Source organism: Dreissena polymorpha, chromosome 4 (genome assembly GCF_020536995.1).
Source record: "Dreissena polymorpha isolate Duluth1 chromosome 4, UMN_Dpol_1.0, whole genome shotgun sequence".
Lineage (NCBI taxonomy): Eukaryota > Metazoa > Mollusca > Bivalvia > Myida > Dreissenidae > Dreissena > Dreissena polymorpha.
The window spans coordinates 71,887,663-71,913,129 of record NC_068358.1 but is presented as its reverse complement, the minus strand read 5'-3'; the positions used below and the strand labels follow the sequence as shown (position 1 = coordinate 71,913,129).

General features: G+C 37.3%; 2 protein-coding genes across 3 annotated transcripts in view; one reads left to right on the top strand and one right to left on the bottom strand.

Moving 5' to 3' along the window:
- Positions 1-1,025, bottom strand: part of LOC127877654 (protein AF-9-like) — a 17,172-nt gene extending 16,147 nt beyond the window's left edge. The window contains exons 1-2 of one of the 2 annotated variants that reach the window (XM_052423731.1): positions 640-1,025; positions 165-356 (exon numbers count right to left, since the gene is read on the bottom strand). In XM_052423731.1, coding sequence (XP_052279691.1) covers positions 165-348 — 184 coding nt within the window. In that variant the 5' untranslated portion in view covers positions 349-356; positions 640-1,025. The remainder of the gene's footprint in view (positions 1-164; positions 357-639) is intronic. The other variant, XM_052423730.1, reaches the window with a different exon arrangement.
- On the top strand, positions 1,001-25,467 carry LOC127877655 (F-box/WD repeat-containing protein 5-like). Its single transcript, XM_052423732.1, has 8 exons — positions 1,001-1,126; positions 7,988-8,141; positions 8,879-9,124; positions 10,883-11,066; positions 12,534-12,673; positions 13,933-14,789; positions 19,065-19,277; positions 22,836-25,467. Exons 1-8 carry the CDS (start codon positions 1,098-1,100, stop codon positions 23,083-23,085), a joined length of 2,073 nt encoding a protein of 690 aa, XP_052279692.1. The 5' UTR covers positions 1,001-1,097; the 3' UTR covers positions 23,086-25,467.

Here is a 25,467-nt window from a genome sequence, read left to right as displayed (position 1 = left end):
TTTATATTTAAGAAAAAATCATCTTAACTAGAATTTATGCAATTTAAACATCATGAATTAAAGTAATAATTAAACATGAACTGCACTAAACATAAAAATTAATAAGAAACTATTTATAAAGAAAACAAAAACCAGATGAAAAAATAAGTATAGCTTTTATTTACCCCTTTTGGGATTTTCAAAGGATGGATGAAGGTTGAAAACTACTTTTTCAACAAAGTTTGAGATGTTGTACTGCTCAGGTCCACGGACGTAGACCACCCAGTCATGAGTAAACCCTTCCTTGGTTGGTTTGGCGCGAGGCACTGCCTTGTGGCCCAGCTCTATCTTCACTTGCACATCTGTCATCTTTTCTTCTTTTTTTTTTAAAAAGTCAGTAATCACACATGACATGTTAATTATTTGTATCAATGACAAGCACTTACAGTGTACACAAATATAATTGTATAAATGAAATATGAACCATTGTGTTAAAAAAACTATTACTAAGAGACACGTACAAAGATGTATGTTTAAAAAACAAGCACTAGAAGTCTACGGAGGTATTTGTTATTTAAATACAATTAAATACGTTTACGTATATGAAGTGACCAGATAATTAAAAAAACAAAGCTGAAAATGAAATTGAAAGTAACCAACGCAATGACAAAAAAAATCCCCGAAGATATCCACGAGTCACGGTAAATATATAATCTTTAACGAAATTGTGTATAAAGCAAAGCTAATATTACATGATACACTTTCTTTATGCCATATGTGTCGATAACAAACTTGAATTCTGATTAATTGTACTGTTAAATATGTTAAACATGGTTTGTGGTGAAAAAAATACGTCATAGCACGTTTGCTTGAACGGTCGCATTTTTGTTAATTTTGCTTCATCTTATATAGTTCCAACAGCTTTATTTCTTTACGCTACTTCGGAATAGGATAAAATTATAATCTTAAGATAAGATTTTTTTTAAACAATGCAAGAAAATGGAAATTTAGAACAAATAATCGATTATTAACGGTCTTTGAAAATATTTTGTTCTGTAAGATCAGACATTCTTATCAACGTCAAAATGTAAATATCGTTAAGATTCTTAGCATAAAAAATGCCACTGCTGTGTTTTCAAGAGCGAAAGTAAGACAATCAGGATAATCACAAGACAGACAATACTCATTCTTTCTTAAACATTTTGCCTACCTTCACCGTCTAGTTCCAGAGATTTTTTCCATCTGGAAAACGGCACTTTCCCAATATTGCAATAAGAAACAACTACAAATTTCCCAATTGCTGTAAAAAAAATCCCAATTGAAGGTTTCCAAAAAATTCTACAAATAAATTGCAACATTTAGTTAGTTTCCCTTTGCAACTCTATTGCTTGAACCTAAGTAAATATAATATTGACGACTTGACAACAGAATTTGGGAGCAAAACATCGAATATTCACCAATTTCCCAATATGAAGCCTTGACAATGTGAATTTTCCCAATTTCAGGGTTTATCGCACACAATTTTCCCAATTGGACTGGTATTGGCACTTTTCCCAGTTAGATTAAAAAAATCGCTGAGTTTAAATAAGAATATGTCTATTTGTTGGATGAACTTTAATGGTCTCTATCAACAATTATCAAGATCTGAAAAGATAGGAAATAGCAATAGTAGTATAAAACCCTCTATCTCCCCCCAAGTCTTTGGGTAATTATGAGAATAAAAAAAAAGACTGATCTAATGAAACAAATGTCTTGTACTGTCTTAAGTAATAGATCAATTAAAGTGAATGAAAAAAAATAAATAGTCAAATAGTCCTTAAAGTATTTCTTCACACTAAAAGTAACATTGTGGAAGTAAAAGTCATGGTGAAGGATCAGATTCCATGTCATAGTCTTTTTGCCATGAAGGCACGTCTCAATCGGGTTGAACGTCTAGGGGTAGGGAGAACTTCAGGAGCAGCAACATGTTTTTCGACAGCTGGTGGTGATGTAGGATTGTAACTGGCAGTTGGTGACTGGTAGTTCGACTGATTTAAGGGTTCCATAAGCCAACTGACTTCTGGTTGCCGGGATTGTTGCAGATTTTGGTGTATCACGTGTAGCAACAGGTGTCTGTGCAAGTTCATCTAGATCTGGTAGTCTCGGAATAGCTGGTGTAACATGATCAGGTGGGTTATTAGGGCCCAAAGGTAGAGATGTGTCCTTTAGTTGGGTTGGTGGAGATCTGTTGAGTCTGATGTCCCAATCAATGGTCAGCCTGGACAGTGGTGCATGGACTGGGATGTATTGACTCTAACATCATATTGATCATATTGGCGTACCTCTATGACAACGCTGATTTTATCCCATTTCTGGGGGTAGTTGCCAATTTGGTTTTGAAGCCGAACATGGTCACGGACTGCAAGTGGTGGGAAACGTTTTGTGTGCTCAGTTAGCTTCTCTGCACTTTGCATGTGTCTATTCCGGAGAGCTTCCTCTCTTGCCATTGCCGTGGAACACCATGTCCCGTGCGGTTTGTACTTGCCAGGTGGGATAGGTATGAAGTCCCTTATGTATCTGCCGAATATACACATAGCTGGGGAGAGTTTTGTATCCCTATCATGTGTGTTGCGATATTGCAGCATTGCACTTTGGAATTTGTCAGTGTCAATGTCCCCTGATGCACTGGTATTGTCCATTAGAAGGCGTTTGACAGTCTTCACACCAATCTCGGCCCAACAATTGCTATGGGGAAATGTGACAGATGACAAACGATGAAGAACATCCCAATCTTTCAGGAATTGTCTCGTAATGGTAGCAATGAATTGGGGACCACCATCAGAAGCAAGCTCATATGGAATCCCATATGTAACAAATATCCGTCTGAAGCAAGTGATGAGCTTGGTAGCACCTTGATGTGATCTCTCGACAATGGGCCAGTTAGAGTACCGATCGACAACTACTAGATAATTATGTCCCTGGTAGGTAAAGTAGTCAGGGCAAAGGCACTGATATGAATATTCTGGGACAGTCAGGATTGGCGAAGCACTCGGGTTTGACGGGGCATTTCGATTGCAGTGATTGCAACCAGAGCGAGGAGCGGTAATGTCAGGTGTTATGCCAGGCCAAAATACTGATGATTCTGCTCTAGCTATTATTGATGTTACTCCTTGGTGTGTAGCATTAAGTGTGTCAAGGACTTCATTTCTGAGTAATGGAGGGATCACAATACGGTCCTTACACAGGATAACACCATCTGTAACAGAGAGGTCATCTCTAAATTGAAAGAAATCTCTCAGTGCATCAGGCATTTGTGTGCGTGATTCAGGCATACCGTTCTCTATCAGGTCAGCTAGAACAATCATATCGTCGTCGCTCGCTGTCATGATACGAACCCTCTCCCAAGTAACTGACTGTATACTGAGTGCGCCCAAGGTAGATATGGCTGTTGATACATTTTCCTCTTCACCAGTATATGCATGAGTGTCGTTCGTTCTGAGGACAGACAAAGAGATGGTCTAGATGATGTGCGCGACAAATCGGCATTGACAGTGGCTATGTCATCAGGTAGGATCAGTTGTACAGGTTCGTTGACAGGATGGCGTGATAGACAATAAGCGGTAGAGTTTGGTGTTCACATGTATTAAATGTGCTTGATCGATAGTATTTGAGCAGATAGTCCTGCAACATCTCAAGAGATCCCTCGGATATTGGGAAATGTTATGAATGGGGAGGTGAAGGAGGAAGTTGTCTAGATGGACAACCACATGAAGCCGCACTTTGGTCATGAACATCGGCTGTGTAATGTTGGAATACAGACTGTACCTGTCGAAAACTATGTGGTATGATTCCATGGTCAATACACGCCTCCCTACTTAGGCATAACTTGTCCGATGAATCTGTTACATACGTCATTTGGCGGGTTGTAACAGGAAGTCCAGTGGAATCGGTGCTGGAGATGCGAAGCAAGATTGCACCCAGGATCTTAATAACTTAATTATTGGCAGTGTGCATTCGCATAGTAACTGGTAGTAGATCTGACTCTCGTAAACCGAGGCGATGGATAACTTTAAGGCCTGCTAAACAGCTCTGACAACCAGTATCAGCTATGGCAGGGACAGAGGCTGGGGTGGAGCGTGCATACATGTCGTCGAGATCAAGTTCAGTATAGTCTTCCAACACAGTGTGAACATTCACATTATAAATGGCTCTGGCTTGGAACTTCGGCGGATCCAAGTGTCTGATAGAATGTTATACACATGATGCTCGAGAGGTACACTATAATTACGCTTGCTAACTGTGCACACTTCACTATCGAGGCTTGTGTCTAAACAGTATGAATTCTCAAATAATGTACATAAGGAGTCAAACAGTGCATTCTCATGATCAGTTCCCCCTGAATTGACGGGCTCGTGGTGGGCGGTGGGACCTGTCCTTGCTGTGACACATGGATTCTGTATGGTGATCACGCTTACAGTGTTCGCAGTTGCGGCCAAATGCTGGGCATTGAGTACGGCGAATATTTGCTTTACTTTGCTTCCCGTGTCCTCGTTTACCACAATATGAGCAAACCTCTAAGTCAGACTGTCCCGATACTTTCTGTGTTTTCTTGTAGGTGCTGGCAACATTGAACGACTCTCGATCTAACAGGCGAGAGGCAGAGCGTTTGCCTGCTTCCTTAGCCTTCACAAACTTAAAAATGTCATCAAGGCTCATGTCCTGGTTTTTATCACCGAGGAGATCCATTTGGATTTCAGGATCTGCCAGTCCTCTACTTAACACATCGCGCATAATGGCTTCCGTATAACTAATGTCAATATCACACCCAGGGCATTTGATTAAATAATTGCAAATGTGTGCCTGACACTGCAACCTAGCGCCGAAACCTCGCACAGTCTTGCTTGATCTTGGCGCATATAATGTAGCGTGACGCGTGCCACCATCGTGTTTTCCTCGCGGACGGCCAGTTTACAAATTGCAGCAAGTACCTGAGCCTCTGTTTTATCGGTGAGGCTTCCACTGGCTCTTGTGATGTCCTTACGTAGAGGTTCGTCACAACACTCAAGGAGTTGTATAACCTTGTCTCTACCAGTAACCTTTGTAGCATCGGCAGTCTTTCCAACGGCTTTGAAAATATAACCAATCCTCACATGAAGAGATGGTTGGTCGTCGTACGCGTTCAATTTTCGCAACAGCTATATGGACAGCTGGTGGTGAAGCAGGATGTGCTGCGCTGTGTGCTGTTATGAGTGCTACTACGATCAGTGGATCGACATCCGGAGTCTTGTATTCACAACCTGGGAATGGACACTGTACCTCTGGCATGGATTTAGTATCTTGATCATAAATAAGAATACGTCTATTTGTTGGATGAACTTTAATGGTCTCTATCAACAATGATCAAGATCTGAAAAGATAGGAAATAGCAATAGTAGTATAAAACCTTCTAGAGTTCACACAATCTGCCCTGGCCTCTGGTAGATCTTCTTGAATGCTTTTCTTGTTTGTACTCTTACTCTTATGAGTGCATACGTACAGCTCATGTACTAGATAGAGTCAATAGCTGGGAGATGGATTATTTCAACTATGGTCACTGGTAGTTGCAATCATCCAGCATCCAGCTACTTAATCTCCAGAGTTGTATTAAAGGCTTTTATTATGAAAACACCGTCACGCCATCTCAAGGTTGGCGCTAAGGAAAAATAAGGTGGAGCCAAATGTCAGCCTTACAATGGCAACCAACATATAAGCTAATTAGTCCCCTACAGGTTTCACCGGATGGGACTTATGGTTTTATCTCCGTCCGTCCGTCACACTTTTCTGGATCCTGCAATAACTTTAGAAGTTTTTAACATTTTTTCATGAAACTTGAAACATGGATAAATGGCAATATGGACATTATGCACATCATTTCATTTTGTTCCTACGTCAAAAATTCTGGTTGTTATGGCAACAAATAGACTATAAATACTGCTGAAAATGGTGTTTTTTCTGGATCCTGCGATAACTTTAAAAGTTCTTCATTTTTTTTCATGAAACTTGAAACATGAATGGAAATATGGACATTATGCACGTCATTTCATTTTGTTCCTACGTAAAAAATTATGGTTGCTATGGCAACAAATAGACTGGAAATACTGCTGAAAATGGTGTTTTTTTCTGGATCCTGCGATAACTTTAAAAGTTCTTAATATTTTTTCATGAAACTTGAAACATGTATAGATGGCAATTTTGACATTATGCACCTCATTTCATTTTGTTCCTATGTCAAAAATTCTGGTTGTCATGACAACAAATAGACTGGAAATACTGCTGAAAATGGTGTTTTTTCTGGATCCTGTGATAACTTTAAAAGTTCTTAATATTTTTTCATGAAACTTGAAACATGGATAGATGGCAATATGGACATTATGCATGTCACTTCATTTTGTTCCTACATCAAAAATTCTGGTTGAATTGGCAACAAATATAAAAAAAGTAAAAAATTCTGACAATGGTGGAGCTGGTAGGGGACATACATTGCTTGGCAATAGTCTTGTTAGCTCTATATATGAGTGTACCTGTTGCTTTGTGTCATTGTGTGAGACTAACAAAGAATGAACAACAACAGAATTATTATCGGAAATTTACTGGCATCAAAAAGCATTGTTTTAAATTATCAATCAGACCACATTTAAATCATTTCATTTTTTTTCATTTCATTTTTATTTATTTTCATGTATTGACAGGAATGGTCTGCCCGCCCCCCCCCCCCCCACCCCCCATCTCCCCAATATGCTTTGCAAACGTACTTGTCAAACTACGTGTGCTTTTAAGCACTCTAAAATACATGTACTAACATGTATTAGTTGTAAATTGATGCATGTTTTTCTATAGTTTAAATGGGTCAATACTTTCAAACTGTGTGTATTCTTTTAATTTAATTCTGATTTTTCATTCTATGATACTAAATGAGTTGCACGTTTATATTTAGTCACGCCACATGGTCTGTTGTAACACGCAACGCTTTCCATGTGTCTAACAATTTTGCGCTCTTATTAAAACACGCATTATACGTGTATAGACTAGTGAATGGCGAACGTGGGAGATGAGAACAAAATGACTTGTAGTAGCAATTACTATCACATGGCGGTACAAAAACAGGGTAAATAAGTTATATAAATAATTTATATTAACTTATTTACCCTGTTTTTGTACAGCCATGTGATGACACTCTGCACCATGTTGGTACATAATTGCAAATTGTATTGAGATAATGGCCCCACCATAAACAGTTTGGTTAGATCTGCTTTCATAAGATTATGATTAAATAATTGATTAGACCAGGTTTGGCAACTTCACTTAATGTAAAGGTCACACAAAGAGACGGGAGTTCTAATTTGTAAAAAAACAGTATATCTAGACTTATTTTTTATGCAATTTTAAACTAGCACCACAATTAACCAACATGCGGTGTTGAGTAGTTGCCTGCAACACCCATCTCAAATGCCAAATTTGATCCTGAAACAGCTTCTCCTGTTTTTTTGTAACTGTGTCATTATACAGTAAAAATAACTCACCACACATGTCATGTGGCATGAAATATCTGTTTCCACACCTCAAAGGTCTGGGTCAAGATAAAAGGGCAATACTTAAACATAAAAAACTTGTCTGGCCTATTACTTCATCATTTTTCATGCAACTTTTAAATAATTTAACACAAACGGTAACACTTTGAAGAATGTGTGTCTACCCTTGGGCAATGGTCAAGGTCGCACTGAAAGCCAAATTTCGAACATGAGCATGATGCAGCTTGTTAAATAATTACAACTATTAGTGTCGACAACAGCAATCTAGTTTGAATAATTCCATACATATGGGCATGTGTTAGGTGATAAACTTGCTATAAGCTTTCACCAAAAGTTATGCAAAGTACATATACTACACATCCTATTGTTAAATGCTCTATACATTATCAAACATTATAAAGGATCAGCTGTTTTGTTAGTAAACAAAAACACACAATAATATTTTTCTTAACTTTTTTCAGATCTCCAATTAATGTTGATGGTGCACAAGACATTGACATTGAAGATGCTGGTAGTTTCAATAGTTGCTGGCAGGATATTCCAGACAGCCTCCTCTTGTACATATTCTCCTTCCTTGATGTGGAGCACCTCGGAAAAGTTGGATCTGTCTGCAGGGTGATTAGTTTGGTTTGCTGTAGATTTTAAATGATATATATAAATCGTTATGACTTGTTTTTATTTGTCACGAAATCCACACATTTGAGGTCATGATGGTAAAATATATATCATGTCTTATTTTGATTAGGCAGTATTAAGTTCATTTATCACTGTGGGAGCAGTATCAAAATATTCTTTTTAGATTCTAAGTACTGGTTTTACCCAGTTCACAGACTCCAAAGTGTCTTACTTATTCCTGGAATGTTTCATTATTTTCATGGATCATTTTAATAAACTGTTGTTATTTGAAAACTTTTGTTAAACATTTATACAGTTTGACATCTACACAGTTAAAAAATATCACATTAACAGTTTATCAGTTTACCAATCAAGGTGCTGGCATTTTATTGCCTTTTGATGGTGTTTATTCTCTTTCATGATGCATGTTTTAAGATGAGTTAATAATAACCACACAACAGTTGCACATGAACATTAGCCATTTTGTATGTTTGAAATCAATATTAAGAGATCAATAAGACTTTTTGAATATTAACAACAATAACAACAAATAGTTATTTACATACTTGATAATAATATTCAAATAAAAGGTTTCATGTGAGGGTAAGGGTCTGTTAAACATGTTAAAAAGAGCATATAAGTTCTCACAGGGGACTTTTTAACATTACAAAAATAAGCGGATATGTTCTCATAAACAACTAAGGCACATGATTTTATTAATACTTGTTTAATGTCAGACATGGCAAAGGATAGCCCTAGACGAGACATTATGGCGGAGACTATTCTACTCTATCCTCAATGTGTCTCCCCAACCTCTGGCGCCGGGAAAGTCGTCATGGCGCGAGGAGGTTAAGAGGATTCAGTATGAGACGCCCCTCACGCTTACAGAGACCCTGACAGATCACACCGACGAAGTCCTGCACGTTAGCTTCTCACATGATGGTTGTGTATTTGGTACAACGTCAAAGGACGCCTCGTTAAAGGTATAAGTTAATTTTTGTCAACTAATTAATTTCATTAATTTTTTAAGTTACTTTTAGTAAATTATAGAAAAGTATGTGATTTATCATGTACAATTTTTTCTTAAAAACAATAATGAATATGACTGCACTGGCAAACCAATGAGAACATTTTTCTGCTTGATGCCCAGTTTGATCAGAGCGCAGCTCTCATTTACTTTCAAGAACTAAACATCAAACATCTATTTGCTTTTTAAGCTCACCTGATTGCTCAGGTGAGCTTTTGTGACCGGTCTTTGTCCGTCGTATGGCTGTCGGTCGGTCCGTCCATTTACATTTGCTCGTAAACACTCTAGAGGCCACATTTCTTGTCCCATCTTCATTAAACTTGGTCAGAAGCTTTGTCTCAATGAAATCTCGGCCGAGTTCGAAACTGGGTTGTGCTGGGTCAAAAACTAGGTCACTAGGTCAAAAAAAAAAAAAGCCGTGTAAACACTGTAGAAGTCACATTTCATGCCCAATCTTCATGTCACTTTGTCAAAATGTTTGTCTTTATGATATCTTGGTTGAGTTCAAAAGTGGTTCCGATCCGTTGAAAAACATGGCCGCCAGTGGGCTGGGCAGTTTTCCTTATTTGGCTTTAGAGAAACCTTGTGAACACTCTAGAAGTCACAATTTTTGCCCAATCATCATGAAAGTTGGTCAAAACATTGGTTCAATTGATGTCTCGGACGAGTTTGAAAATGATCGGAATCGGTGAAAAAACATGGCCGCTAGTGGGCGGGGCATTTTTCTCTACATGTATATAGTGGCAATTTCCCTATTTGGCTAAAGAGAAACCTTTTAAACACTATAGAAGTCACAATTTTTGGCCAATCATCATGAAAGTTGTTCAAAACATTGGTTTTAATGATATCTCGGATGAGTTTGAAAATGGTCGGTATCGGTGAAAAAACATGGCCGCCAGTTGCCGGGGCATTTTTCTCTATATGTATATAGTAAAAACATGTGAACACAGTAGAAGTCACATTTTTGGCCAAATTTTCATGAAATTTGCTCAGAACATTTGTTTTCTTGATACGAGAGTTGAGTTAAAAAATGGTTCCGGTCAGTTGAATAACATGGCTGCTGGGAGTGGGGCAGTTTTCTCATTATGCCCCCCCCCCCCTTTCGAAGAAGAGGGGGAATATTGCTTTGCTCATGTCGGTCCGCCCGTCCACCAGATGTTTTCTGGATGATAACTCAAGAGCGCTTATGCCAAGGATCATGAGACTTCATAGGTACATTGATCGTGCCTTGCAGATGACCCCCATTGATTTTCAGGTCACTAGGTCAAAGGTCAAGGTCACGGTGACCCGAAATAGTAAAATGGTTTCTGGATGATAACTCAAGAACGCTTATGCCTAGGATCATGAAACTTCATAGGTATATTGATCATGACTCTCAGATGACCCCTATTGAATATCAGGTCACTAGGTCAAAGGTCAAGGTCACAGTGCCAAAAAACGTATTCACACAATGGCTGTCAAGGTCACGGTGTCTCAACTTAGATAAATGGTTTCCGGATGATAACTCAAGAATGCCTACACCTACCCCGGTAGGATCATGAAACTTCATAGGTACATTGATCATGACTCGCAGATGAAATAATGATGAAACTTGACCAGGATGTTTGTCTGGACAATATCTAGGTCAAGTTTGACATTTGGTAAAGATTAAATGAACCGACTCCTCTCAGGTGAGTGAACTAGGGCCATCTTGGCCCTTTTGTTTTATTTTCAGATTTGGGAAGTTGGGTACCCAACCAGACTGAAGTACAGCAAAGATTTCCGACAGTTACTGAAATGGGATTTCACACAGTTTTGTGCATTTAACCAGTCTGACACTATGATACTAGTGTCAAGTGTCAAGTCTTCTAGTATCATGGACAGACGTGGATACATGGCCATTTTGTCCCTTGTGCACGGTACAAAACTGCAAAATATTAGTCTGTTGAAAATAAATTTAAGGGTGAGCAGGTTATGAATGTCTCTGATACAAATATGTAGAACAGATAGATCTCTATATACAATATATTATGACAGTCATTTGGACTTATTACTTAGGTTTTCATTTAAAAAGTGGTGTTGTTTTATGTGATGCAAAGTCTCTTTGTTTTTGTATAAGAGTTTTTGATGGTGTTGATTTTTATAATAACATTGCAATAGAGAGTTGTGAAGATTTTATGGTGCTGACTTAACATTTATTTAAAACTCAAGTTATTTCTAGTTATTTTCAGTGACATACCGGTAATGTCTGATATTCGAATTGATTCAGTTTGGTGTTTGCATTTTAAAGGACTGTTTTGGGTAGATCTAGCTATTATTTATATTTTTAAACAAACTGTATGATATGTCGATAAAACACAAAAGACAGTCATGCTAGTTTGCCGGTACTGTTAATTGGAATCTGAAAAATAGTATGTGTAAATACTGTACAGTAATACAGATTTAATTGTGTAAACAAATTGATATAGCATGTATTTTGTCAAGATTTAAATCAGTTTGTAATATAATTTATTAACTTGGAAAGAACATCTCTTTCCCATTCTTTAATGGATGATCTATCTTTTGATTGGATTGTCTCCCTTTCTCATTTTGACTGTGTGTCTTCCAAACCCAGTTTAAAATCAATAAGGTATTAAGGTACACGTTTTCACAACTGTATTTTATAATAAGTGACTGGCTGGTTCACTTTTATTAGTGGTCATTAAATTCAAAATGTCATTTGTGATCATTATTTGTCTCCTAGTGGTTTCACCAGATGAGCCTTGTTCTGAGAAAACTGGGCTTAATGAATGTGTGTAAAGTGTCGTCCCAGATTAGCCTGTGCATTGCGCTCAGGCTAATCAGACACGACACATTCTGCCTAAACTTGAGTAAGGAAGGATTTCCTTGAAACTAAAAATACCATAAAATCTGAAAGTGTTGTCCCTGATTAGCCTGTGCAGACTGCACAGGCTAATCTAGCAACGACACTTTACGCACATGCATTAAGCCCAGTTTTCTCAGAATGCGGCTTAGATTAATTTAAGTGTGCCTTATATGGTTGTGTCTGTCTGTCCCTCTTTCTGTTTGCAAAACTCGATCCTGCATTGTCTAAAAAAGCATGGTACATGTATAATTATAAAGGTGAGGATCATGCACAAGCGTTTATATTTTTTACCTGAGATCAACTGTAAGGTCACTGTTGCTAAAAAAAAGAACACAACTTTGACAGGTTTTTTCAGTGTTAAGGGAATTCTGTTTTGTTTGCTTTACTTCTTGAGCCTTGTTTAAGAGCAATATACAATTAAGTTCAAATGCTGATATTCATTTTGTAAAATTAATTTGTTAATCAAACCTCTTTCTTCATTTCTTTAACACATAATTATCATCTGCAATTGTATCATCAGATTTCCAGATACTGCGTGTGGTCACTATGGACCCTTCCCAGATGTTTGGGGCCTGGTTGGATGACCAGACGTTCTTGGGGGGAACACTAGAGATCAGCCTCGACAGATTTGCAACCACAGTTCAGATCGAGGCTCACAAGGTTTGGAGATTGGTGTGAAATAATCTTCTGAAGAGCACTTTTTCTAGACTTAAACACATAAAACAATCAATAAATGCCACAGTATGCAGGTTTGAGAAATTTACTCCTTTCAGCTTAATTCCCTCTTTGAAACTTAAATTGCAGCACAAAAAGTTCTTAAATTTATAGGATCTGGACGAAATGTGGTAACACCTGCATGTCTACTCATTCAAAGATCAGTAACCACCATCCATACGAGCCATACCCTGAGAAAACCAGGCTTAAAGAATGTGCGTGAAGTATCGTCTCTGATTAGCCAGTGGAAACTGCATTAAGCCAAGTTTTTGCACAGCATGGCTGATTTATTATTTTAAGGCCTGGGTAAAAAGAACATTAAAAAATAAAATTGACACAGCAAGTTTTATGTTGGTAGTTGTCTATTTTAGAAGTTTCTCACAGCCACCAACCAGGAAAGAAAACTTGACCTTTGTCACAGACGTGACTAATACACCCACATTCCGCATTGACACAGAATATTTTGCATGTTGTCTTCGCAAAAAACAGCGGACACCATGCTCAATGTTTAAAACACACAAAGTGACCCTGGACCTAGTTTTTGACCCAGCATGGCCAATGTTCAAACTTGACCTACACATAATCTAGATAAAACTTCTGACCAAGTGTGGTGAAGATCGGATGAAAACTAGTTGAAGTAGAGAGCAGACACCATGCTCAATGTTTAAAACGCACTAAGTGACCCAGTGACCTAGTTTTTTATCTGCCATGACCCATGTTTGAACTTGACCTAGACATCATCTAGATACATCTGACCAAGTTTGGTGAAGCTCGGATGAAAACAACTTGAATTAGAGAGCGGACACCATGCTCAATGTTTAAAACGCACTAAGTGACCCCGTGATCTAGTTTTTGACCCGACATGACCCATATTTGAACTTAACCTAGACATCATCTAGATACAACATCTGACCAAGTTTGGTGAAGATCGGATGAAAACAACTTGAAATAGAGAGCGGACACTAAATACGGACCGACAGACCGACAGACAAGCTCACTCCTATATACCCCCCCTAAACTTCGTTTGTGGGGGTATAACTACAATGTGTTTTATTTGATCCCTGAGTGAAGAATATAGATAAATAAAATTAATAAGGCTTCATAACAGACATTACTTGTATGTGATATAAATGTCAACCTCTCAGTCTGACTTTGTGTGTATTAATTTAATTATCATGCTGTAATTACATAAATGAAATTTTTAGGTATGTCTGACCTGTCACCAAATACCTGACAAAGTTACCCAGGTAGAGGACATGACTGGGCGTCCACTTTTCACCTTCACAAGTGAGACTGCCAGTCTGATCAAGTTCTTGACTGTATCTAGAGTTTTATCAAAGGTTGCCCACCCTGGGCAAACCAGTCGAAAGGAAAATGAGAACAATGCTATGATGGTAGATTGGTTTGAGGCACCAGACTTTATGAATGTAAAGGGGAAATTGAAAAGCCCCACTATAGCTGAAAGAAGTAATAGTTTATACACTAGGTACAAGAGGGAATATGAAGAGGGAGAACAGTTCTTTGATGACGATAATGTTGTGCAGTCTAAACGTGTGTGTAGAACTTGTGGTTTAGAAAATTCTAGTGTAGAGATGTCCAAAATGGTTTGTGACACATGTGAAACAAAGGCAAAAATTGGTGAAAGTCAGCAAAAAATGGATATAGACAGTCTAACGACAGATGATTGGCCATTTAGAAATCTCATGACTGATAGCAGTATCTCACCTCGGTCAACGTCCACATGCGTTAACTGCATTCACTGGCCTGAAGAGAAAATGAAAAACTTGATATATGTCACTGGCGAATTTGCAGTGGCCCTTCACCAGATTGGATTCAAAAACATTCCCACATGCAACCAGACATTCTTTGGGCAGACGGGGTCTGTAAATGTTCGGAGTTACAGCGGGCAGCAAGACGGGGCAGGGGCTGGCTACAACATGGTGGTCAATTACAGCAACAACGATGTGCACCTGGTGCAGCAGCCACCCAAACCAGACTCCCCTGACCAGCTGATGGACCTCTCGGGTCATGTGACCGGCCTGTGTCTTACACCGGATCAAAGGTCAGTACAGCATCACCTGATTACAGGCATGGTCATTATCAGTGGTTTGAGTAAGCACCAGCCTCTAAGGCCTTCACTGATCAATATTGATCCCCCATTGTGAAGAAGGTCTGTGTGAACATTCCTGTTTCAGCCGTCACTTTTCCATATATTGATGGAATTCGAAATAAAAAGCCTAGGCACAAATGTCCACCATCATAAGACAAAGTCGCTTGTAACAACTATCTGCCTTCCTCAAACATGAGGTCACCATGCCTAAGAGGTGAAATTTGGCAACTAAACTGATTTCCTGTCTAAGTTATAACTTTACATTGGTAGATTTCAAAATAACATTACAAATGTAAGCCATCATAACACAAGGTATAGCATGAAATGCCAGTCTGCCCACTTTAATGGTCAAGGTTACACTTAGAGATCAAAGGCCAAATAAGGCCCCTAAAAAGTAAAAAAAATGTCCAAGCCATATTTATATATAAGACGATGTGTTGCATGTAATATTTATCTTATTTACTCACAAGTCAAGTTCACACTTGTTCTAAGGTCAAACTGCAACTTTGTCTTTCATGATGTTATTTTAAAATAACTTACCATTAAATATATTGGCCAACATGAGGAGACAGCATTTCACGTGTAAAACCTGTCTATTTACCTTGAGGTCACGCTAAGAGGTTAAAGGTCATATAAATTATCCATAAAACAGCTTGTCAGGACTGTTATTTTGTGTTTCATTCTGCTACTTTAAGAGAACTAACCTCAAATGACAAATATGTTGAGACATTTATCACCCCTCTCATTACCACATCGGTCAAGGACACATTGAAATAAAAGTAGAATGTGGGGCTATCCATGCCCTATGTACACATGTCTTGTTTTGAATGGGCTTTTGTAGCTACTTAATTTTTTGTTAATTAAGAAAAAACTGTTTTGCAAATGCCAACTATTTTTTAAAATTGGGTTAGCTTGGCCTAACAGATCATTTGTTTGCTTCTTTGAAATTGCTGCAGTACCTTGCAATAGTTGTATAACATTTCTGACAGTGAAATCTTGTTTGTCTGCAAACATTTTTTTAACAAGTAAACAAATGAATTAGGTACATAAACTTGAGTTTTCAATAGAGATTGATATTGTAATAGTATCAGTCCAGAACCTTAGAACTCATTAATTCCTTAATTCATAATTCATTCAATATTTCCTAGGTAATGTGATTTTTAGCTCTACTAGCTGGCAGAAGGCCTGACAAGCTGTAGGTCATGGCTTGGTTTCCGTCGTCCATCCGTGCATGCGTCAGACTTTTTCTTGTTTACGTGATAAAGTCCACAGTTTTCATCCGATTCTTTTAAAACTTGTTCAGTGTCTTTATATTAATGAGGACTCGAACCCTATTGAAAATGGGTTACATCAGAGTAAATAGTCCAGAATTATCTCCCCTTGAATTTGAGAAAATTGTGAAATAAGGCTTGTTTACGCAATAAAGTCCACAGTTTTCATCCAATCATTTCCCAACTTGCACAGTGTCTTTATCTGAATGATGAGTCAAACCCTATTGAAAATGAGCAATATCGGAGTTAGCTCTACTGGCCGAAGGCCTGAAGAGCTTATGTCATGGCTTGGTTTCCGTCGTCTGTCCGTCCGTGCGTGCGTTAAACTTTTTCTTGTTTACACGATAAAGTCCACAGTTTTCATCCGATTCTTTTCAAACTCGTTCAGTGTCTTTATATTAATGAGGACTCGAACCCTATTGAATATGGGTTACATCAGAGTAAATAGTCCAGAATTATCTCCCCTTGAATTTGAGAAAATTGTGAAATAAGGCTTGTTTACGCAATAAAGTCCACAGTTTTCATCCAATCATTTCCCAACTTGCACAGTGTCGTTATCTGAATGATGAGTCCAACCCTATTGAAAATGGGCAATATCGGAGTTAGCTCTACTGGCCGAAAGCCTGAAGAGCTTATGTCATGGCGTGGTTTCCGTTGTCCGTGCGTGCGGGCGTTAGACTTTTTCTTGTTTACGCGATAATGTCCACAGTTTTCATCCGATTCTTTTCAAACTTGTTCAGTGTCTTTATATTAATGAGGACTCGAACCCTATTGAAAATGGGTTACATCAGAGTAAAAAGTCCAGAATTATCTCCCCTTGAATTTGAGAAAATTGTGAAATAAGGCTTGTTTACGCAATAGTTTTCATCTAATCATTTCCCAACTTGCACAGTGTCTTTATCTGAATGATGAGTTAAACCCTATTGAAAATGAGCAATATCGGAGTTATAAGTCCAGAGTTAGTTCACCTTGAATTTGAGAAAAAAATGAAAATCTTTAACATTTTGCCATAACTTTTGCAATATTGAAGATAGCAACTTCATATTTGGCATGCATGCGTATCTCATGGAGCTGCACATTTTGAGTGGTGAAAGGTCAAGGTCATCCTTCAAGATCAAAGGTCAAACAAATAAATTCAAAGCGGCGCAGAAGGGGACATAGTGTTTCTGACAAACACATTTCTTGTTTGATTACATATAAAGTTCTATCCTTTTGCAACTTCAACTGATGTTTTATATCATCAAGGGCCAGAACCCCATTGAGAGTGAAGAAAATTTTTCCAACTTATTGTTGAAAAGGAGCCATTTGAAGTTTAAATTTTACGTTTCTTCTTTTTTATGCGATAAATTTCCCATTTTGGGTCTGTTTATTTAAAACTTACTCAGATTGTTCATACTATAAAGGGCTTGAGCCCTATTGATTCCAGCCAGTAGAGCGATTCAGGCCCTCATGGGCCTCTTGTTTAACTGATATGGAAACAAGTTTTATTCTCAGTGAAAACTATTAACTAATATGTCTATTAACATTAAATAGGGAAGGAAATCACTATCTTTATTTCTCTCATAATTCCTTGCTTTGATCAGATTGGTCTTAATTTAATAACTCAAGCCACCAGGAAATGGCAATTTTTGTAAAATGCCTCTTGGCAGGGTTGGAATAATCCCCTGATAATTCATAAAATGTAGCTCTGATGTGATTAGTCTTTATTTGACAACTAAAGCCACCAGGAAATGTCAATATTTGTGTGAAGGTCTTCTTTGCAAGATTGTCAAAAGACCCCAGATTTTGAGTTTTGCACAGTCTTTTGGGTATTTCATGTGAGCTTTTGTGACCGCCTTTTGTCCGTCGTCAACATTTGCCTTGTTAACACTCTAGAGGACACATTTATTGTCTGCACTTCATAAAATTTGGTCACAAAATTTGTGACAATGATACCTGGAACGAGTTTGAAAATGGTTCACGTTGGTTCAAAACATGGCTGCCAGGGGGCGGGGCATTTTTCATAAGATGGCTGTAGTAAAATCTTGTTAACACTCTGGAAGCCACATTTATTGTCCGATCATCATTAAACTTGGTCAGAAGATTTTTCCCAATGATATCTTCATACTTCGAATAGGTCGAAAATGGTTTTAGTTGGTTGAAAAACATGGCTGCCAGAGTGTGGGGTATTTTTCCTTACATATGTATATGGCTATAGTAAAAACTTGTTAACACTCTAAAGGTCACGTTTATTGTCCAATCTACATGAAACATGGTAAGAACATTTGTTTTCATGACACTTGGAAGAGTTTGAAAATGGTCTTTTGAAAAACATGGTTGCCAGGGGTCGGGGAATTTATCCTTATATGGCAATAGTAAAACCCTGTTAGCACTGTTATCTTACATTTATAGTTCACTCTTCTTAAAACTTGGTCAGAACATTTGTTCTAATTTTTTTTGGGCTGCACAGAACAGGTCAGTTCTTTGTATCTCAGTTGAGCAACTTTGGGCCTTTCAGGCCCTCGTAATATGTTTAATAAAAAATATACAATATTTATATTACTCGTAACACAGTATTATAGCAATGAAAAAAGGTTGAATAAGATATATTGCTGTCCCTGGGAGTTAAGCACAGATTCCCACAGAAGCAAAAGCCAACTTGCTACCACTGCACCATGCAGCCGCTACCACTGTTAATGAAGCAATATTTTTAACATTTTTATTAGTCAAGAGCGTTATTTTGCTTGTTTAAACAGAATTCTTTTTGGAATGTATGACAATTTTTTTTTAAATCATCATTTTACCAAACTGTTAACACGTCCCTATAAGCACAATAAGCCATATCCAATAACCCTGCTTTATTGTGTTTATTATTCTTAAAGAGGTCTACAAGTCATTATTTTTAATTATAGTTAGGTTTGTACAACTTTCATCTTATCATGTTCATGTAGTATTAAAATGTGTAATTTCTTTACAGGTTCCTGTACATTAACTGTCGTCCATGGATTGGAGAAATTGATCGTACTGATCCGTGGGCAACCCCTGAACTCTCACATGACATCGAGGTTAGGGTCATTGACTTAGTGACCTTGACTGATCTGGGCATTCAGTACAAAGGTCACAAGGGGTTTTCACCTTCAAACATGTGCTGCTTTGTATTTCTGGACGTTTGCAACGACTTTGTTGCAAGGTATGTTAAATATTGATTGAATCAATAGTTCAGATGTCATTTGTCATACCATGTTCTAACTTGTAATGATGGCAAGTTACACAGATTGAGTTATTGCTGTCAAATGATCTGAAACCTTTTAAGCTCGCCTGCACTTGAAGTGCTCATGGTCATATATGTTGTTAAGTCTACATCTCCAATCTAGCATCTTGCATAATGTTTCATTTATTCTCCATTATAAGCTTGTTAACAGGCTAGAAGTCACATTGTTCATCAAATCTTGTTGAAATTTTTCTCTTGAAAATATGTAGTAGTTTGCATCTGTTTCAAGTGCGTCCAAAAACTACTCAACAAGGTTAAATCTTACAAAAGCCTTTTTATCACTCTAGAATTCACATTTATGACTCAGTCGATGAAGCTTCATCAGAATGTTTATCTGGACAATAACTATGCCTAGAGCAAATATGGGTCGCATGGGTTCAATAACTAGGTAACCAGGTTAATTGTTTGAAAAGAGCTAGCTAGTCAACTCACTATACCCCAGAGTTTCATCAAATCTCACTTAACGTATTCTGAATGATTACATGTATTTACATCCCGAGTTCAAAACTGGGTCAGGTTATCTCAAAAGCTAGGTCATCAGGTTGAATGTTATTTAAAACTTGTTGCCACAGTCACTATTGAGGTTGTGTTTATTATTCAATGTTGATGAAACTAGGTCAGAATATCATCTTGATAATATCTAGGCCAAGTTTAAATTATGGTCACCTGGTTGAACTAAAGCTTAAAGTCACACGGTCGGATCTTAAAAAATCCAATTTTTCACTAAAGGCCATATTAATCACTCAGCTTGATGAAACTTGGTCAGAATGTTTACTTGTTAATATCTTTGGGTAACATTTATCCAAAATCCAGGCCATCAGGTCATATTTAAAACAAGGGACAAAATTGTCACAAAATATATTTATAACTAGAGAGCTTTGTCACGGACGTGACATATATACACACATGTTGCATTTACATTAATATTTTGCATGCTGTCTTCACAAAACAAGAAATGCTAATTTATGGCGATTTTTAAGAATTATTATTCCATAATCATTTATGGCCATTTTGAACTTTGAACTCTTGAATTGTTTTGCATTACTCACCATCCAATTACTTTTAACAAAATTCATGCACAGAGTCATTTTAAAATCTCACAATGAATGACATAGTTATGGCCCTGACAATCTCATTTATGGCCCTTTTTACTTTTGACCTCCAAATGTGACCTTGACCTTGGAGATATTGACGTAATTCTCTTTCGCATGACACACCGTCCAATGATTGTGAACAAATGTACAGAGTAATTTTAAAATCTCACAATGAATGACATAGTTATGGCCTGGACAAGATCATGTATGGCCATTTTTTACCTCAAAGTGTGACCTTGACCTTGGAGATATTGATGTAAATCTTTCTCAGGACACACCGTCCAATGATTGTGAACAAATGTACAGAGTAATTTTAAAATCTCACAATGAATGACATAGTTATGGCCTGGACAAGATCATTTATGGCCATATTTGACCTTTGAACTCACATTGTGACCTTGACGTTGCAGATATTGATGTTATTCTTTCGCATGACACACCGTCCATTGATGGTGAACAAATGTGCCAATTGATTTTAAAATCAAACAATAAGTGACATAGTAATGGCCCGGACAAGCTCATTTCTGGCAATTTTTTACCTTTGAACTCAAAGTGTGACCTTGACCTTGGAGATATCAACATTATTCTTTCGCATGACATGCGACCGTCCAATGAAAGTGAACAAATATGCCAAAAGATTTTAAAATCTCACAATGAATGATACAGTAATGGTCCAGACAAACTCATTTTGGGCCATATTTGACATTTTAACTCAAAGTGTGACCTTGACCTTGGAGATATTGACGTAATTCTTTTGCACGACACACCGACCAATGATGGTGAAAAAATGTGCTAAATGATTTTAAAATCTCAATGAATGACTTAGTTATGGCCCGGACAAGCTCATTTATGGCCATTTTTTACCTTTGAACTCAAAGTGTAACCTTGACCTTGGAGATATCGACATAATTCTTTTGCGGGGCACACCGTCCAATGATGGTGAACAAATGTGCCAAATGATTTTAAAATCTCACAATGAACAACAAAGTTATGGCCCGGACAAGCTTGTTCTGCCTGCCGAAATTCGCCAATCTAATAACCAGTTTTTTCCTGCAGAAAACCTGGTTAAACAAGATGTGTTTGTGAAACACAATGTCCCCCTATATGACGTTTGACCTTGAAGGATGACCTTGACCTTGAACCTTCACCACTCAAAATGTGCAGCTCCATGAGATACACATGCATTTCAGATATAAAATTGCTAGCTTCAATATTGCAGAAATGACATTACATGGGCAATTTTGACCCTTATATTTGACCTTGAAGGATGACCTTGACCTTGACCTTTCACCACTCAAAATGTGAAGCTCCATGAGATACACATGCATGCCAAATATCAAGTTGCTATCTTCAATATTGCAAAAGTATTCATAAAATAAGCGATTTGGGCCACATATATTTGACCTCTGACCTTTAAGGATGACCTTGACCTTTCACCACTCAAAATGTGCAGCTCCATGAGATAAACATGCATGCCAAATATCAAGTTGCTATCTTCAATATTGCAAAAGTATTCATAAAATAAGCGATTTGGGCCACATATATTTGACCTCTGACCTTGAAGGATGACCTTGACCTTTCACCACTCAAAATGTGCAGCTTCATGAGATACACATGCATGCCAAATATCAAGTTGCTATCTTCAATATTGCAAAAGTATTCATAAAAGGATCGATTTTGGCCACATATATTTGACCTCTGACCTTGAAGGATGACCTTGACCTTGACCTTTCACCACTCAAAATGTGCAGCTCCATGAGATACACATGCATGCCAAATATCAAATTGCTATATTCAATATAGCAAAAGTTATTGCAAAATGTTAAAGTTGGCGCAAACAGACCAACCAACAGACCAACCAACCAAACAAACCAACCAACAGACAGGGCAAAAACAATATGTCCCCCACTACTATAGTGGGGGACATAAAAACCTTGTTACCACACTTGAGGCCTCATGTATGACTAAATCTGAATGAAACATGGTCCAGAGGGTAATTTATAAATGTATCGCCAGAGTTTGAATCTGGGCCATGTGTATCCAAAACCTTGATGAAGTCTTTGAAAAGGCTTGTTACAACTCTAGAGGCAACATTTATGACTTAATCTTGATGAAATTTGAAAACGGTCTTGGGGGATGAAACACTAGATCACAAGTTAAATTCTCCTTAATTTGGTGTACTTTTAACTTAGGTGAGCTCTTCACGGCCATCATGGCCTTTTTTTATCTGCCTCGGTTCACAATATTCGACAGTTTTCATGTTCAAGCCACATATTTATATATAAAATATTACATTATATCTTTTAGAGGGAATGCTAATTATAAAAACACATACAATAAATAACAAGCAAAAAAATTAGTTATTTAAATGTTACCACTTCAGTGGCAGTGAAGATGCCAAGGGGTACATATGGGACCGACATTACCGGACCCTTCTGGGCACATATGAACACGAGCCCGGGGTGGTCAATGCTGTAGCCTTCAACCCAGTCCAGCAGCAGTACCTTGTTACGGTTAGCGATGACAAAACCATCAAGATCTGGAGGTCAAAGTCGGAGGTCAAAAGACTTGGTATAGGTTGCATGTCTGCTGATAACGATGATCCAGTTAAGCAACTTGATGACACTGTTTAAATATGTGTATAAAAGTAAGGTTTTATTTATTAGTTGATTAGTGTATGATTTAGCACTAAACTGTTTTTAAAAGTATATGTTTTTATTAAGCAATTTATATTACTTTTCAGTATTGATCAGGCCTTACTTTTTTTCTTTTCCATCTTTGTTAATTTTTTCCTTCGCTTCTGCAAAATGCTCCTCCTGTCCATTCAATTTGAATAGAATTAAGTGATTTTGTGATTTGATCTGTTCAATAATGAAAAATACATTTGTTATGCTTAACAAGCAGTGACATATTTTGTATACAACTTTTTAACCTCGAAGTTATTCTTAAGAAATGTTACAGCAAATGAATTATGCAACAGATGTAGATTTTTCTTGAAAGTGTCTTAAATTGATTTTAATTATGGAAGTTTTATTATTATTATATTGTCTACTTCTCCCATATTTATGCTCCCCAAAAATTTTCGGGGAGCACATAGTTGCCAGTTTAAAGTTCCATACTTCCTTACTTCCGTCACACTTTTGTTACAGTTTCTCATAGCTCCTTCAATATTTGTTCGATCTCTTATATATTTGGCATATCTGTACCTTGCATGGACCTCTACCTTTTGATGAGGTTTGAGGTCACTGGGGTCAAGGTCACCAAGGCTAATAATATTTTTTTTCTTCACAATTTTGTTACAGTTTCTTATAGCACCCTCAATATTTTTCCGATCTCTTATATATTTGGCATGTAGGTACCTTTCATGGACCTCTACCTTTTAATGAGATTTGAGGTCACTGGGGTCAAGGTCAACGTCACCAAGACTAATAATAGATTTTTCCGTCACAATTTTGTTACAGTTTCTCATAGCGCCTTCAATATTTTACCGATCTCTTACATATTTGGCATGAAGGTACCTTGCATGGACCTCTACCTTTTGATGAGGTTTGAGGTCAAGGTCACCGAGGCTAATAATAGATTTTTTTAGGGTGGTTATTAACACATAGATTGACAAAGCGCATCATCGGGGAGCATCCATCAGTTTCACTGATATTCTTGTTTTAAACAGCTTTTTATTATTTTATTTACTTCTGGCAAAAATACTTTTGTCCCTAGTTCTGGGTTGAACCATGCCAATTTATTTAGCTCTTCTAATCACAACTTGCTTATGTGAGCTTTTGTCTCTTTTTTCCGGCGTCAGTTGTCAACCTTTCCTTGTGAACAATCTTTAGGCCACATTTATTGCAAATCTTTATGAACTTGGTTAGAAAATTCATTCCAATTAAATCACTTAGTTTACAAGTGTCAGTAGAGGTAAAAAACTAGGTCGCAAGGTTAACGTAAAGCAGAAGCTTGTGAATTCTCAGGAAGTAACATTTTTCAATCATGATGAAACTTGTTCATAAGATTTTCCCAATGATATCTTGGTAGAGTTAAAAAATGTTTGCAGTCTGTTGCAAAACAGGGGGCTGGGCAGTTTTCCTTATATGAATATAATAAAACCTTGTGTACAATCTTGTCATATTTATTGTCCAACCTTCATAAAACTAAAATAAGGTCACAAGGTAAAATTAAGCTTGTGAACACTTTAGAAGCCACATTCTTTTGCCCATTTGCTTAATCTTTATGAAAATTGCCCAGAACATTTGTGACATTACTATCTTGGCTAAGTTATTCACTGGATTATGTGTGGCAAAAATAGGTCATAAGGTTAAAGAAAAGCTAGTGGACACTTATTGCCTCAAATGAACCTGTGTTAAAACATTTGTCTCAATGTTATCTCAGTCAAGTTGAACACTGGTCACGAGGTATTGAAACACCAGATCACTGGGTCAAATGAACTAAAAATGCTATGGGGGTCACATTTTTCACCCAATAAACATAAAACTTGCACAGAATAGAATTTCTAATGACATCTCGGCATAGTTGTAAAATGATGCTTACAACAACGCAAATGCGGGTCATAACATGTACAGATCTAAAGGTCAAAGGTGAGAGACTTAAGGCCTGTGGCTATATTGTTTACTAGTATTTAAAGGGACTGTCAACCACGACGACGAATAAAAGAAAAATTGTAAAATACCTTATTTTTTTTACAATTATTAGTTTATATTGATTAAAACATCACGACTGGTATATTACATTACTTGAAAAAAGTTGTTATGTTTTCATATTTTCAGTATATTTGGAAAAAATGTTTACTGGGTATGTCTACCAGGTAACTACCAGTTAACTATAAATAACGCCAGTAGATTGATCATCATCCTCACGTGGTAAACCAAGGAATGCAAATTGTAGATGCGTAGTGAATTGTATTTATTATATATTAAAAGATGCTTCAAGTATGTTAAGATTTTGTAAGAAAAATAGATATATGTGATTCATGTTTTAGAAAAATAAAAAATAAAACACAA